This window comes from Equus przewalskii, chromosome 5 (genome assembly GCF_037783145.1).
Source record: "Equus przewalskii isolate Varuska chromosome 5, EquPr2, whole genome shotgun sequence".
Classification (NCBI taxonomy): domain Eukaryota; kingdom Metazoa; phylum Chordata; class Mammalia; order Perissodactyla; family Equidae; genus Equus; species Equus przewalskii.
This window is the reverse complement of record NC_091835.1, coordinates 38,338,086-38,355,993: the sequence shown is the minus strand read 5'-3', so window position 1 is coordinate 38,355,993 and position 17,908 is coordinate 38,338,086. Positions and strand designations below refer to the sequence as shown.

General features: G+C 41.2%; 1 protein-coding gene across 1 annotated transcript; it reads right to left on the bottom strand.

Moving 5' to 3' along the window:
* Nucleotides 1-8,412: 8,412 nt before the first annotated feature.
* Nucleotides 8,413-17,117, bottom strand: GABARAPL1 (GABA type A receptor associated protein like 1). The gene is made up of 4 exons (XM_008534776.2): nt 16,059-17,117; nt 11,814-11,892; nt 10,681-10,799; nt 8,413-9,773 (listed from the first exon to the last, which is right to left on the bottom strand). The coding sequence occupies exons 1-4, from the start codon at nt 16,146-16,148 to the stop codon at nt 9,708-9,710; spliced, it is 354 nt and encodes a 117-aa protein (XP_008532998.1). The 5' UTR covers nt 16,149-17,117; the 3' UTR covers nt 8,413-9,707.
* Nucleotides 17,118-17,908: the final 791 nt, after the last annotated feature.

Sequence of the window (17,908 nt, the reverse complement as noted above, 5' to 3'; positions counted from 1 at the left end):
CCTGCACTATTGCAAATGCTACTTTTTTCTTTTCCTCCTACTGGGTGTTCCCTGATATACTTCTCCTGTCAAATAAATCACTGCATTTCTAATTTTATGTTTCAAGTAGTAGTGATGGAACCAGAAGATGGAACCATGGTTACTATTTTGACTCTTCATGTTTGTTTGAGGAACAAGTTATAAAAAATAAGCAGGATTGGGGTAGGTACTTATATCTTGTAAAGAAATTATCTATGTATCTATATATATATATAAAATCTTATTGGTTCTGTTTCTTTGAAGAACCTTGACGAATATAGAGGGACAAATATTCTAGATAAACATTTGGGAGGTCTTGAGGTTATAAAAACGCTGGTGAGTTTGAGGAACTAAGAGAGCCATGAAGCCACAGCACAGAGAGCAAAGTGACACTAGTTCAAGCTGGATCGAGGCACAAGTAGAAAACAAGGAGGAAGTAACTTCCCAACTCATACTCTGTTCTAGTCGGCTTTGAAGGTTTTATTTTGCTTCCAAGGTGCCTTACCTACTACCTAGAGAACTTTGAGTTTGTATTTAATATACAAGATATGAAAAAAGCCAAATCTGCTTTGGTCTTTATCACTGTATTGTACTGCACAGTCATTTTAGATTCATCAAAAATGTACTTAGAGCTGGGCACTGGGATACAAAGATGAATTCAACATAATACAGGTCTTAAAGAATCCAAGACAATGAAGGAGAGAAATATCTAAAGGAAAAGTTACAGTATTTTAAGGTTAATATACACTCTAACAGAATTATGTATAAAATTATGTAATTCTCAGTGGTAAGCATTATTTCTAATTTACCAATGAGGATACTGAAATTTATAGAGATTAAGTAACTGAAATATTTACACAGTGCTGGAATTAGAGCAAAAAAATCTAGTCTTTATTTTGGATGGCCATGTGCCTGGCTAAGAAATCTATTACTGTGGGAGAAGAGGAAAATGGTTTCATCTGCTGCATCTCTCAAGCCTCAACTCTTAATATGTACTTTTAACATTCTTTCAAATTCTTAAGATTCTTTCTACCCCTTAATCTTTAGTTACTTGTGCAAGTCCCTGTGTTAGGGTTAAAAAAAAAAGTATAAATATAATTGCATTTCAAAAAGAACCTAGGGGCCGGCCCAGTGGTGCAGCGGTTAAGTTCTCACATTCCGCTTCTCGGCGGCCCGGGGTTCGCTTCGCTGGTTCGGATCCTGGGTGCGGACATGGCACTGCTTGGCATGCCATGCTGTGGTAGGCGTCCCACATATAAAGTAGAGGAAGATGGGCACGATGTTAGCTCAGGGCCAGGCTTCCTCAGCAAAAAAGAGGACTGCCAGTAGTTAGCTCAGGGCTAATCTTGGTCAAAAAAACAAAAACAAAAACAAAAAACAAAAAGAACCTATACAAGTAGGCTCACAAAGCAAAAAAATATAACATGAATTAACCCTCCAAAATAGGTTGAAAATTATTAAAACTGGGAACATTTTGCAAATCACTTAACCTCTATCTCAAATTCCTTATAAGCAAAAATAAAGACCACACAGAGATTCAAAGCACTAATGGCACTTAATGCCCACCCATCCTTAGGTCCAGTATGACTTTTAGCCAAGGTGGAAAAAGTGAGTGGGGTGATTAACCTTATATTCATTGAAATAACTCAGTCTCTTCTTATTCTAGTAATAAAATTGACCCTGGGAATTTAAGAATGTTTGTAGTTGTTAGTGCCTTTGAGTCGATTCCGACTCCTAGTGACCTGTGAAAAGCAGAGCAGAACCCTGCCCCGTCTTTCTGTGCCATCCTCTCATCTTCCAGCACCGTATCAGACAATGCTGCTATTCGCAGGGATTTCGTGGCTAATTTTTTCAGAAGTGGGTGGCCAGGTCCTTCTTTCTAGTGTGTCTTAGTCTGAAAGCTCCACTGAAATCTGCCCACCATGGGTGACCCTGCTGGTATTTGAAATCCCAGTGGCATAGCTTTCGGCATCATAGCAACACACAGCTGCCACAACGTGACAACCGACAGACAGGTGGTGGTTCCCTGACTGGAAAATGAACCCAGGCTGTGGCAGTGAGAGTGCCTAATCTTAACCCCTAGAGCACCAGCGCTGGTTTTAAGGAAGTTAATGCTGTTTTATTACTATGAAATTAGTACATTAAACACATTAATTTAATTACATCACAGTATGTTTTAAATTCATTTTATAGTATGTCTCCCATATAACTATAAAGAAAATCACTTCACTTATGAGGTAAAGGGATTCCTAGTTGCTTGTTAAGCAATTAATGCCAGAAGAGTCTAGATTAAGTTGAAGACCTCAGGTGGGTACGCTCTAAGAGTTAACAGGTAAATCTCATTTTTCAGTATATGTATCCATATTCTTACTTAATCACTGCTTCATTTAACAATCATTAGCTCCTAGTTATCTGCTGGCTACCAGGGACACAAATAAGATATGGTCCTGGCCCTTGAGGGACATAAAATACAACTTGGGAAGCAAGATATGTTTAAAACTAAATTATACAAAAGAATCACACAATGAAATATATGGATGCCTTAACAGAAGTACTGTGATACAGGATACAGTAGCTGCACTAAGAATTATGTTGCCAAATTTCCAGAGAGCTGAAGGAGATATTAGGAACTGCTTCACAGAATAATTATCCCTTACGCTCTTCTTCCACAGTAATAAAGTTTTGAGCCAGGCAGACGGACAGCTAGGATGAAAATTCCATTTGCAGACATGCATGGCCAGGTTACTAAATTCTCGCCAATGGAAATAGTGGAACTCTCCTTAGCACCTTTAGGGAAACTTCTTAAGAGATAGCCTGTACGCTGTGTCTTCTTCTGGATCTTTTCCTCCATCTGGCTACAGCGAACAGATGTTGCCTTTGACCTTATGGATGAGGGCCAGACCCAACTGATTGGGAGCAGAGGGTAGGAGTAGCTTGGGCCTCAAGAGATAGCACCATTACATCAGACCTGGACTTTTACATGAGAGAATAAACCACTCTTGTTTAAGCCACTGTTAGTTTTTCTGTTACTTGTTACAAGCACTCCTCACACAGGTGCTGCTCCTGGGGAGAACTCGGGGGCAGGTAGGATAGGGAAGAGCATTCCAGATAGACAGCAAAATAAGAGGAGGGGCTGAGGTGTAAAATAACCTGGTGTTTACACATAAGCAGAAGCAACCCAGTTACAGGATGGGGGGGAGGGGGGGCACCGCAAAGAGAAACTAAAATACTTTATAGCTTCAGTCTTTTCTCCTATCAAAGCTTCACATGGAATCACTAAAGGGCCCTAAACTGCTTTGACCATGGTGAAGACCCGTGCATGAGATTTGCAATTAGTTCTGGGTTTGAATATCTAGCTATATAGCTCAACATTAGCTATTTGATCTTGGAAAAATTAACTTTCCTTCCACATAAAGTTGAACTAAAATATTCACCCTAGAGTTTACTTTCCAAGACTCAGTGAGAGAACAATGAAGTATCTAGCAGTGATTTATACATAATTATAATACATAAATATAATAAATATATACACATATATAAAAATAAATACCAACAAAGGTTTATCCTCTTTCCCTCCCTTTCTTTGATCTCCCTTTTGTTCATTCATGGGTATTTAAGAAGTGTGGGTCCTGGAGGGATCTGCCATTTGGGATAATAATGTTGACTAAAAGTGGGCAAAGAGAAAAGGCACCTGACTTGCCCTTCCAGAAGCACTGGACTGCCCTCACGAGGGAAGCAGCGCTCCTGGGGCAGAGCAGCACTGGGCTGCAGGACACCTGGTCCAAGGGCATCCTCTCTGGAAGGCCGTGTTTTACAGTTCATTCTGCTTTAGGTGGTATAAAAACTAATGCATGGCAGTTAGTTATATTTATTAATGTGTTATAGCATGACGAATATTTGCCTGGACATTTTATAATTGAGCCCAAAAAATCAAAATAAGTTTCAAAAATTATATTGATTCCAGCCTGATAGGGCTGAAAAATGTTCTAGTTACTCTGTCCCACGTCTAGGTTTCACCTGCCACTACAGAAAAGGAGACCGACAGTACCATCTTTGAGGATAAACGGCAGCTACTGCCATCAAGAAAATCAATCCTCATAAGGGGTTAACCAAAAGGAAAAGAGCCCTCTCGGCTGTTTCCCATCAAATCTGGGAGCTCTTCAGAGACATCTGGCTCAGCATATGCCACTACGTTTTCCCTGACTCATGCCATATGCTGCATTTGCCAATGAATGTCCTCCAGTATTACCAATGAATAAAAAAAACAAAACCCAGATTCCCGCTAGCTGACCTAAGTTATTGCCATTTTAGACGTAAAGCTTTTTTCTAACGTGATAATGCTGTTTTAACAGTTTGCAAAGGATTTACTTAACAATCACAACCTTGATGTAATTATTATATCTGACAGGAAGGGAACTCATAATTTCACTTATTAAAAAAAAAATTGGTCCATGTCACAGAGCTAGTTAAGTGTCAGAGCTGGGATCTGAGCCCTATTTCCTGCCTCCAGGTCTTCTTCTACTAAGTTTCGAGGGGTTCCCAAAGTGCCCTTGAATAGCCCTTTTGTAACCTGTGCTTTTCCGGAAAACTCAGTTCTTCACTGAATTACCTAGTCCTCGAAACCTTCGTGCTGTCAGAAGCAACTCTTCTTTCAGTCTTTTGAGCATCAACTCTATGTCAGGCACTGTCTTGACCCATTTGTGCAAATCAGTGAACAAGTTTTTGTCTTTGTGGAGCTCACACTCCAGTGAGAGAAGATAGACAATAAACCTAAGAAAGGGTTAGAAGGTGATCAGTGCTAAGCAAAAAGGACAAAGAGGTATGAGTGGAAGGGCTGTGAGTGAGTGCAAGTTGTTGAAACACTGAAAACGTGCTGAGTGGGCCTCAGCGAGATGACAGCTGAGCCAAGACCTGAAGGAGGTAGAGTTAGCCAATGTTAGCAACTAAAATATGGCTTATTGTTACTTTTATCCTGTGAATACTAGGCAAGGAGCAATCATCAAGCTATTATTGAATGATGTGAGGCAACTTTGACCCTATTAGAAGTATAAAAATAGAAAATGTGTTTCAACTCCCACACAAGAGCTCAAGATCACTTTATGCAAGTTTCAAGGGCTAAGCACCTCTAAACAGAAGTCGTAAGGATCTTAATTACACTGCTGTGTTGAAAATAGAACTGTCAAAATAGATCATCCACACTATTGAACACACACCAGGAGAATGACTTAGGTATTTTGTTAGTCACTGTTGAAATATACGCACACCCACACAATGGCGTGTCCAAATGTCACTTGACCACTTCTAGAGGTGATCATTTCTTGTTACTTCAAACGTGGAAAATAATCTGGGCATATGTATTTACAAAGTATCCAACTACCCATAACTGTAAAAATAAAGGAAAAATAAAAAAATATGGTCCTATGACACAACAGGGCAATGAGGCTGACATCAGTCTCTCACAGCTTTTGGAACAGGGACACTAATGTTTATTTTTGGTTTTTTGGGGGAACTACATATCAAAATAGCCAGAAAAAACAAGCTCTAGAGCCCTAAGTCATCCACAGGACAGGATGCCACAGGCTGCAGCTGACCAAACTGCAGACCTACCACCAGAAAATCCAGGGGAACAAAGAGTGGCGGGGAGTTGGGCGGCATCCAAGAGCCAGAAAGCAAATACTCGGTTACTCAGGCCTGCACGGGAGTGACAACCTGGACTCAGAGCCACTCGAGGGGGCCAGTTTCTGAAACTAACTGGTCGTTTCATGCAGCAAAAACAAACAAAACAAAACAGGGAGATGAATGCTTGAAGCTTGTTCAGATCTGTCAGAGTAAAAAAATATCCAATAGAAAACACAGGTAGAAATAGTTGATTTTAAGTTTTGTATAGAGTAAAAACTGAATGAAATCACTTTATCAACTAGTTTATTTTCCAGAAATGATTGAATTTGTCCATTAAAACAGCTGGCTTGGCACTGTTATCTGTAAGCAAGAACACATGCATGCTCCCAGCCCACATACAAAACTTCAAAACAATACCATACCTATTATATTTGGTGGTTAACGACATAAATACAATGCAGAATTGTGTGCTTAATAAATGTAACATTCCATGGCAACTGGCAATAACTGGTATTATATCCAAAGGGCCACTGCGAAACCCAGAGGATTGTGCACCACAAACATCACACTGGGGAGCAATGTTCACTGGACGATGGCATGATGCCCCCCTGGAGTTGCACAAGGCAGTGCACCAGGCTGCTTAGTTACCACTACTCAACGGTTACCCACCATTTGTTTTGATCTTTTTGCAACCTTAACCTCTGATTTTACAATACAGTCCAAACATTTTTCCTTCTTTTTAGTGTACAATGCTTTAAATAAAACAATACTGCATGGGGGAAAAAATGGAATAAAGCAGAACAGTCAGACATTCTGGAGTGGCATTCTCCTCCTCGTCTCCATGTACACAGGGTAAGAGCCGGATGGGGCATGCCTTACATGGATGCACAGACACTGTCTGTCTCTCAATGGTGGGAATAAGCTTCCGTTTTTATGCTAAGTATGAGAGCGACCATTTATTTTGTCCATTGGGGAACTTATGACAGTGAAATAAGGAACCATTAACAAACCAATCAGGACAAGTATAAATCAAGACGATCCTTGGCAAATCTACATGTATGCTAACTCTACAGATACATATATTTGAGATGTTTCTACAAAAATGTATTCATTTCTGACACTGATATCATAGTGGCCTCCAAGGAAGGAACAGACTTTATTTGACACATCATTCTAGTCCCGAGAAAGAAGCATCATGATGTCAGTTAACCTTACATGGGACATAGGGCCCAGGTTAATAAAAGGACTCTTCTTGAACTGCTTTTAGTTCAAGACGACTCACAATGGCCTAAGAGTATAAGAAGCTTTAAAGCTTGACTAGCAGGAAACATGGGAGTGGTGCTGAGACACTGACGTTCAGGAAAGAGCATCATATCCAAATCAAAGCATGAAATACTTGGCCTGCCTTTGCCTCTGAACTTAGTTATTTAAAACTTATGGATCTATAAAATCAAAGGGCTGCTCTAAAGTGATAAGTAATGTCCCATCCAAGGATAACTTTTTTCCACCATGAAAATCTAGAGATAACTCGGACTGCAAAAAGCAAAGACCTCCTGTAAGAGACAAAGGCTCTAAATTCAAAATACCTTTTTGGTTTAGTAATGACATGCGTTCTCCTGCATGACGGGGACTGTTCCCCATGGGTAGAGAGGGCTGGGATCTGCCATGTGTTTATTTGCTCTTAAACATTCACCCAGTCACATTCCCATGCAGTGGGCAAATCTAGTTTCAAAATGTAGCTCCTATCTTAATTCAATATTAGCTGCCATCTGGCTTTATCAGAAACACCCCAATTAGTTACAGGTGACCATTTTTAATGCTTTGATGTCAACATCATAATTCTTTAGAGCTTTCCACAACTTCCTGCACGTGGCACTTGCAGGGCTTGGATTTCTTCCTTTCCTCTCAATCCCGACTTAACTTCCTCAGTTACTACACTGGGCACGGTTTGATGGTGGGTGGAATCCTGCCACAGATCTTTTACGATCACCTACTTCCTTTCTAGTAATTCTGATATACTCCATGAAACTCTACACAGGTATACACCACTTGGGGGTATAGCTGCAAGAAATTAAAAAGGATTAGGGATGGGTTTTAAAGTTCTTTAAGAAAGGAGTTTTTACTAATCTCTTTCAATGTCTCATAACTTGCATCACACTGCCCTCGCACATATTGGTTCCTGACTACCTGAACCCATGGTCAGAAGACACCAAGCTTGATTTGACCCTAGGGGCCTTGCCTAAATGCCATTTGCTGGTTCGGGAGATGATGGCCTCCTACTGACCAAGCTGTGATGGAGAGAACAGGTTTGGTTGGGACTTACAGCAAAACCAGGTACACAGAGCAATGCCTCTCAAACTTCAGTATGAAGCAGAATCACGAGGCGCTGGTTAAAAATACAGACGCCTACGATGAGATTGAGTCGGCTAAATCTGGGACAAAGCCTAGATATCTGCATTTTTAATAAGCATACCCCCAACCTCACCCTCTGTAGTCTCATGTAGGCAATCTTCCTCCTTCAGCTTTGAGGAACACGTAACGCAGTGACAAAGCATTTATCTGCAGAGAAAATCACACACATACTACCACTGCACCAGGCACACTGCCCCCACATTCACCAATTCCTGGTCAGTAAGGAACTGACAAACATGGATGTCTGACCATACGTGATCATTCATTGCCAAGAGCCACCCTCACTCAAAGTTTTCTGCTCAGAGTCCACATGCCATCTACTCTAACTCATGCTCAATAAAGGCAACATTTCTGAACTCACCGTGAGTTTTTAAGGTATGCAATTATTTTATTTTCTTGGCCTGACAGCATAAACTTCATTATACAAGAACCTGCAGCTGACAGAACTGACACATAGATTTCCCCCATAGGAAGAACACTTTTCATTAGCAGAGATGAACTGAAATGTCACGTCTGAGTGCAATTCCTGCTCCCCACCCCCACCCATTTAATAACCCCTAAAGTGACAATAATCTGAATCAACAGAATCCCCATGAATTACTAAAAGTCATCCCTTCAAACTTTCCTAACTAGCAGCTGCAGTAAATGAAAACCAAAGGAGGGAAGCAGCTGGCCATCCTTTAGTATTTCTGTGCGTGTGAGATGGAAGGGACAGCAGCAAGGGAGCAAGAATTCTGGATGAGTGGGAGGTGCAGACAACCTATCTTACCTCATACCTGCCCCTTCCATACATAAGACATCTCCGTCCCTACACACGGAGTGAAGTTTGGGGAATGCTGGGGGAGTGGTTTTAGCCTGTAATTGAAAATGGCTGAGGTTCATTAAAGTCTAAGGTAGGTGTGGAATAAGGGGCACCAGAGAGAGAGCAGGTTAGACAGAGATGCTCAATACTTAGCAATTCCAGTTTAACGCTATTGAAACTATCTTCACAATAACAACATCCTTCACGCCTTACCCCTATTTTCCAACAGTAAGAGAGCTCCATCTAAATTTCTGTGTCTGATGTCTATCACTACCACTGGGGTGGTACTGTAATATTTGTGTGTGAGATTAGGATTGGGATGGGGAGAAGTGTGGAGATAGGCGAGATCACGCATCACAATGTTTTAATTACAATGGATCTCTTTTGGTCCCCAGAATGGTCCACTACCAATAGTCTAAAACATTCCCATCCCCTTTTCCTACCTGTCTTGTGCAAATGTCAAAAACAGAATCCCTGCCCAAAGAGAAGAGCAGGAAGTTGCTACTGGTCCACAACCATCTCTGGCCCCAACCTGCCTACCTCCTCAGTCTTCCATGAAATCGCACAAAAATTAATTCGCAGCAGTGCTGTGAAATTACATCATCCCCATTCCTCTAGCAAAGCCAATCCAACAGCTCTGTCCTGACAAGCTTTCTCCCTGGGCCGAGGAAGCAGCAAAAAATTATCAAGTGAGCATGTGAAAATATGATGACGGTGTGTGCGGTGTAGTGTTTCCAGATGTCTTCACCTCTGTCTCCTCCACCGTGGGAGCCCTCCCTCTCTTTCCCCAAGTCCCACACACACCCCTCCCTCTACCCCCAAGTCCAGGTGCTCCCATCTGCTGGGCTTCCACCACTCACTTCCCATAGACACTCTCATCACTGTAGGCCACATACAGAAAATAGTCTTCCTCATGGTTGTCCTAGGGAAGAGATAAGAGGACAGTTTAGAAAACATAATCACATCTATTATCTCTAGGATCCTGAGCTCCACACAACCTTGTAAATACGTATGGAAGGTTATCATTAGACCCATTAAAAAGAGGAACAAAGAATAAACAGAAGTGGTTGGAATTCAATTATGAGTTCATAAACAAAAAACCTTCATGGAGAACATCATACACATAGGTATCAAGGATATGAACATGAGCAGGACATAATCCTTAACCTTAAAAAAGCTCATTCTAGCAAAGGGAACACAGATACAACAAAACATACATACTGGAATATATATTAATAGGCAACATATGCTATGGAATAAAAGTCAGATTAGAGGCATTAGAAGTTTATGCAATTCAGTAATGGGGCACAAGAAGGCGGCAGCATCTTTTCTGAAATCTTTTAAGGAACAATCCAGTTACAATCTTAGATGATACAGTAGGGTAAAGTCCTTTCCTATAGTTTTCTCAGATTCGGACAGTTTACCAATTAAACCAAAAGAAATCACAAAAATTATTCTCTCCAGCTCAGTTTATCTGTTAAAACAAATAAATCAACTTAAAAATTTTGCCTTAATTTTAAATTTCATTTTATCCGGAATTTTTGTAATCAGGAACCATTTCCTGCTGTTTCAATAAAGACGATCCAAAATTAAAACACTACAGCAAGGAGACTGAGAAGAGAATTTGAAGGTAGGTATTAAACCTAGCAGACTGCTCAATCCCTAAAGGACAAATGGTATCTCATGGCCCAGAGCCCTACACTGCGGTGTGTAAGAGGATCCTGATAAACAACACCTCCTGCCCTACTTCCCAGGTGTTAGCAACATGCACTGGAACAAAAGCCAGAGAACACCAGACTTCAAGGTATTGTTGTGACCAGGACCATTACCTCATACAGCTGGCCCATGGTAGCGCTAGTGGGAGGGATAGTGTTGTTGACAAAGAAGAATAAGGCGTCCTCAGGTCTCAGGTGGATCCTCTTCCGGATTAAGAAGTAGAACTGGCCAACTGGATGAAGGAAGGTTTTAGAAAAAGAAGGCAAGAGAAGAAAACAAGGCATTAGGAGAAGGGTTAAGACCCAGAAAAAAATTCTACTGTACCCGTTCCCTTTAAAGGATCGGCTTTACATGCCATCTGAGCAAAGCCAAATACTGTCCCACAGCTTTAGAAATAAAAAGGGAAACTCAAAGAAGACTGCATATTCCCTGACATGCCATTGAGGAGTTTATTCCTCAATACTTCCCCTCCTTACTCTATTTCAGACCTAATGTTAGCATACCCACTCAAAGCCTGAGGATGACTTTGAGGGAATACTATCCATCACTGTCTCAACTTGATTTGAAACACTCCCATGCCCACTCTCACCCTAACGCAGATGAGTGATGCGAAGAGGTCTACTGGACTCCCAGTAATCTTAGCATGGCTACTCACTCCAATGTTGGGGCAATGAGTGGAGTTCAATGCTTTTCCTTTAGCTGAGCACAATGAAAGCTCTAGAAAGTTGAGAGTCAAATCTAATAACTCGGGAGCAAACATATCTACCAAATCTTTCTAGTGTCCCCTGGATGCAGTGGTTATTCCATTGAGAATCAAGGTGAAGAATGAATACCCTTTGCAATTCGAAACAGTATCTACAAAATGTATTAACAAAAAACTGTAGTTTGAGGAGACAATTCAGCTGAGAATCTCTAAAATGTGATCCTTCTAAGAAACTAGTCTGATTTTCTTTTCGGAATAAATTCATACCACAATAACAAAGCTGAATTTTAAGTCATTTAAATAATGGATGTCTGATCTTTTCTTTCAATGTTTTGCACTTTGTTGTGTCAAAATCAAACAACGCACTATTATGGGAGACGCTTAAGGGAATTGGTGATAGAGAAAAACGATTGTCCCCATTTTTGAATCACCTAACTCTGTGGAGAAGCACACTCACTTTCTTCAATTCTTCAACTCAAAGCATGCAGGAAGGACTGGGAACGCTTGCCAAGGGAGGAAGGGTCAGGGGAGGGAAAGCTTTACCAGTGAGGTCAGAGGGCACTAGGTACTTCCTCTTGTCCAGATCAGGCACTCTGGCCTTAGGAGCCTTCTCCACGATCACCTGGGAGAAGAGGCAGACAGTGGGAATGAAAACTACAGAATCCAACCTAGCATTTTTCCTTCCACATCCTACAGCTGCCCTCTTTGAAGTGAATTTGTCTAGGCCAAAACAACTTTTTCATTTTTTATTTCTCCTTACCCCTTACAAAATGTATGGGCAAATGGGCTTTCTCAGTAAGGTTATAGTTTTATTAGTGAAATAATAAGAAAATAGAGAGGGCATGTGATGAAAAGTAAAGAGAATCTTGATCTAAGTAACTACAAGTTACCTGTAAGGTACTCTATAGGATATATACTTTCCAGTATTTAACTAGAGCATTAAAAAGATTGTCTGGGTTTTCTCAAATGGTCCTGAGTACTTATTAGTTTTATTCTTTCCTATAAACGCCTTTTATTGAAAGGACAGATAACATGGTTTAAATTTTATAAGGTCAAAATTTTCGAGAATGACTTCCAAAAAAGTACATTCAAAACACTCAAGTGAAAAAAGTACACATTAAAAACAGTTCTTATAGTACGATATTATGAATAAGATGCCAGGACAATAACCCATTTATCAATATTGATTATCTGCTAGGATTTTCACTGTCTACATTAAATATTTCTATATTTCAAGTTTTAGAAAGATCATATATTTCTGTAATGAAAAAATTAAGATGTAAAAATTAAAGTTTATGCATGTAAATTTATAAAATAGAAAATATTTATAATTACTTAAAATTTTAAATGTAAATTATACCACAAAACTATATTTAGTATTTACATATTCATATATTACATAAATTATATATGATTTATTATAAAATATATAATTTAATTCAAATTATAAATACAATCTTCTGTTAACATCAGCTTTAGATTTATAGTTAAGAAAATATAATCATTCTAGATAGAAGATACGGAAAGTATAAAAAAGTTAAAGTAGAAATAAACACTGGACAAGTATCTCTAGTAGCTGTGTGATCTATTTAACAGAAAGGTGGGTTAACCTCTCTGAGCTTCAGCATTCCAATGAGTGAAAGGAAGATAACTTTCCAACACATCTTTTACAAAGTCATGATACAGATATAATGAACCTGAGTAATCCATAAAATTTTATGTCAAAATGCTTTGCAAATTATAAAGAACTATCTAAACATAAGGACTGACTTAAAAGGGAGGGGCTTGAAGCTTTTCATTAAACAGATTAAAATAATGAAAAAACTTATTTCGTATTTACAGAGAAAAAGTATCCTGTACCAGGAAGACCAAAGGGACACGATCACACTCAAAATTTAAAAGTAAAAACTGGAGTCAAGTTATGTGAATCAGAAATTACAAAGAAAAAGTAGGAAGAGCTTTAGGGAGAGACCAGTGAAGGCCAACAATGAGGATGGGCAGGACGCAGCAGGTTAATAAAATCAAAGGCAAACAGGGAGCATAGCAGGGGGCCTCCCAGGAACTCTCAGATCTGGCAGCTCCTGCTCTGACCACTAAGGATCAATAAGTGATAGAAAGCACAAGAAGGGAGGAGAGAAAGAGAGCAATAAAGCAGACTGCAAATAAGACATCCGGAGGCAAGAGAGAGATCTGGAGAGGAACGGAAGGGGAGGGGGAAATCATTAAGGCCTTGGTTTACCAGAAAATATTTAGGTTTCCAGGAATCCCAACTCTACTCCTCACTTAGAAAGGCCCTGGGTGAAAGGCTTTGTCTCTGGTTCGGTTTTCCTCATGTGTGAAATGTGCCTAATCCTCCAGAGAACTGTTCACAAATCTTAAAAAACAGACAATCTGTTACTAACGCTTTCCTGCTATGTTGCAGGTTTTTAATACACTGTAGCCACTACGATAATTTCAAACTCCCAAGATACCCTCCTCTCTCAAGGCAAAGGCACACCTATTCTTTCAGATGGCAGCTAACAGACACTGTTGGGGCTAGGCTCAAGTATGCGAGAACTCAGGGTACATGACGGCCTTAATCACACCAAGGGTCCAGCTGGCAGGGACTTCAGAAATCATTTACTCTCACTGTCTTTTCTGTAAACAGGACACTAGCACAGTAAGATAAAGGATTCCGCCTAGAACCAAATCTCAGAAAACAGAGCTCTTCTTCCTGTGTTCACAACTAGAAAGAAGGTCACAGGCTGAGCACCTGAGGAGCACTGGGGAGGCCCATCACTGGTTAAAATCAAACCGAGGGAACCATGCAATCTGATCTATTATGGTCATAACAGCTTACAAATTATCAAAGTCAAACATTTAACACCAAAGAATGAAGAGAAAAAAATAGCGAGGATTAGCTGGCATATTCTGAGTGAATGCTTGTAAATGATTGAAATGGGAAGGGCTCAGTTTTGAGGAAATACATGGGAATTTTAAGTAGATTTAGGAACTGACAGATTTCAGTGTTTGTGACTTAGGTGGAGCTCCTGGAACAGAGCCTCAGAGTTCTGAATAAATGGGTCATTTCGCTGACTGGGTTACCTTTCTGGCATCATACTACCATGAACGCTTGAGGGCAGCAACAGTTTCATTTCTATTTCCCATACCTAACAGTGTGAGGCAGAGTGCACACTTAAATAATTCTGTTTAACACAAGTGGATTAGAAACTGAGAAATGATATGGCATGGAGGGTCCAACAGCCAGGTGGAATTTGAATCTGCCACACACCAGCCATATGAAACCTTTAGGAAGTTACTTCATTTTTCTGTGCTTCAGATCCTTCTTCTGTAGAACGGGATTATAATGGTGTGAAGATTAAGTGAATGAATAAAGACAGAGCACTTAAAATACTGTCAGGTACCCGGTAAACTATCAGTAAGTTAGTTGTCACTTTCAAATATTATAATAAGAGAGTAGGATTGGAATCACCAGACTTGAGGAACACTTTTAAAGAGGTCACCCAAGGTCCAGAGACCAGGAAAGCAATTTGTGAAAGATCCTTTACTGAGTAACAGGGCTAGCTCTCCTTTTTAGCCACAACTTCTTTGTATGCAATTCCTGGGGAATGGAACAGCCCTAATGCCCTTTCTTCCTTATAGGAAAAGGACTGCAACGGGTTTCCAGGGCTGGCCTAAGGCCCGAGTTGCTTCCGGTGGCTGTTAAGACCTTGACAGTTAGCCAAACGTTGGGGAGAAGTCTGAAAGAGAATCTGGGGGTCAAGAAAGGACATCAGCTAATCGCAATTTCTTTACCTGTAATTTACATGTAATATTTATCCTAACGTCCCCGCCTGAAGATAAAGAGCACAATCTTAAAGTGTCTGCTCTTCCGTCTCCAAAATCCAACGGTTGTTGTTCCATTACCTTAATACTTGTGTTCTGCCCTCCAATTCGGCTGTGCAGCCTATATTAGAGAAAAACCAGTCAAGTGGCGGGGGATGAGGGGACGGGAAAAACGCCCGGATGCAGAAAGATTCCTTATTCTTTCTTTTCTGTTCTTCCTCACCGCCTACACTAGTTTTAATTACATAAACCAGGGTGTAAAACGGAAGGAAAAAGACCTCATTCCTTCCCTATTGTATCTAGGTACAATCTAATCAAAATCAGTACCGGAAGAAGGAAGGCTGGCTGGCCCACACATGCCCTGGAGCCAAGAATGATGAGGCAACCGGGCTGTGGCGCAGAGAACGTGACCTTGTTTTCTGGGCCAGGGCTGTCTTGTGGCGCCCCCCTCCCCCTGCTTTCCTAATCCTCACAAAAAAAGGAAAGGATGCACTGGCTTCCAAACCCAATGTCATAAGGGCCAAAGTCAACCCGATTAAGGGAGAACCATCTAAGGCAGCAACCGAGTGGAGCAAACCCCATTGCATCAGTCAATCCCTGAACAATTTCCCTGCGATCTTAAAAGCAGCAAATCCAAGGTCCCAGCCTAACTATTCTCCCACAAAAGGGCCACGTTTTGAGCATCTCAACCAACATCGCTTCTGAATACTGCTGAGTCACTCAAACGTAAGCTCTGCTCTAAAGATGCGGTCGGCTGTAAAAATGGGTAGGGGCCCTGGGTTTATGGGTTTTAAAAGGTCCGCAATCAGAACGTCCATTCCACTGGCTCTCCTGGTAGTGAAGGGCGCTCAGGATTAAGTAATTGAGGGATCACCCTTCTACTGCGCCTGAAGGCAGCCATCACGACGCCCCTGCCCATGGGGATCCGCTTCCCCTCCCCCTCCGCACTCCCATTACACTCACAGGGACCCTGTCCGGATATTTCTTCCGGATCTTTTCTCCTTCCTTTTTCCGATATTCAAAGGGATGGTCCTCCTTATACTGGAACTTCATGATGGACCGCAGGGTTTCTAAGATCCCCGGACGGGGCCTGCCTCCCTCGCTGATGACTGCGTCTCTCCCGTCTTGCTTCCCTCCGCCGAACTTCAATATGTATCAGAATCGCTTCCGAAATGGCAGCTCCCGTCGCAACGCAGCCTGGCAGAGCTTTCAGAAGGGATGGCGGGTCCGCTGGTGCGGAGGTAGAGAATAGGCAGGTGAAGAAATCCCGGTGGCTTTTCCCAAGAGCTGGGAACACAAAAACAACACGGCGGCGCGTAGGTACTGTGACCTCACGGAGCCCCGCCCTTCATCCCGCCCTTCATCCCGCCCCCGGCGCTCTGGACCGCGCGGCCTGGGGGTGGGCAGGAACAGTGTCGGTTTCAGGGTATTCTCTTTCTACCTAATGATTTCCTGAATAGAGTCCGCTGCAAACATGAAAATTTCTTACTTCTTATTTTGTTGTGACTGTGACATTAAAGATTGTTTTAAAGTCAAAAAAACATTTTTTTTTCTAAAGATGTCTTTCCCTCTCCTTCGCTGTCTCTTGGTTGGCCCCAAAAACAAATACAGAGGGCGAAAATCCAGCTTTTTCCAGCTTGTTGGGATGTGGAATCAAGAAAAAGAAGGGATGAGGTTCTTAGGATTCCTTTGGCCAGTGCAGAAGTATCCGTTGCTTGCCTTTTGCCCTTTGTCCGTTCAATTTCACCCGCCTGGCACCTCGGGAGCCAGGCTGCCTTCCTCTAACCGTGACCCCTCCTTCACCACGCTGGCGTCATTGTGTTTGGGTCCATGCCGCAGTTTGCTCCCAGAGGAACGACATAAACAGAGCATGACTCAGGAATTTGAAGAGATGTATAAGGTGAAGGGCATGAGGTGTAATCAAGGTCCAGAGACGTGATGTCAGTCATGTATACTGAGGGCTTCACGCATGTTCCAATATAGAGATGATTCACTTTCTAACCCAGAAGTTGGGCCTATTTTCTGCAAAAGAAAATAGCAAGCAATTAAGGTGATTAACTCGGTAGTTCTCCAACATTCTTTTTCCTTTTGCAAAAATTTCACCTGAGGATAGTAATACTGGTTAAGTGTCCCTAATGTGAATAAATTGTGCCACCTGAAAGGGCTGCTTTGCTCTGAATAAGTCCAGGGAGTTCTGAAAAATATATGTTGCGTGACGGCAACCCGTCACTTATTTTATCGATGTCTCAGTGTCTCAGGTTTAAAACAGAAACCCACAAAAAAAACTAAACTAAGTTTCATCATTGAAACAAGAAAAATGAATTGCATAGTCCTACTTCTTGATGTTAATTCTTTTTCTCCATGGCATCTTTCAACCCTTTTTATGTATGAAAATCCAAGAATTATTTTATCCTATTATATGTTTATAATTTTGAGTCCTTATTTTCAAATTGAAAATGGTTTAATTCCTTGTTACTTATTTTACTTTTGACTCAAATATAGCTAAGTCTTTCAAAGGAGTCCTTTACAACCAGTTGAGAAAAGTAATTATGGTGAGGATTTATATAGATTTATATATATATGTATCTCCCCCCCCCCCAGGGAAAGATTGGGCTGAGCTAACATCTGTTGCCAATCTTCCTCCTTTTTTCTTCTCCCCCACACCCCAAGCCCCAGTACATAGTTGTGTATAGTTGTAAGTTCTTCTGGTTCTTGTCTGTGAGCCATTGCCACAGCATCGCTATTGACAGACAAGTGGTGTGGTTCTGTGTGCAAGAACTGAACCCAGGCTGCCAAAACAGAGCACACAGAAT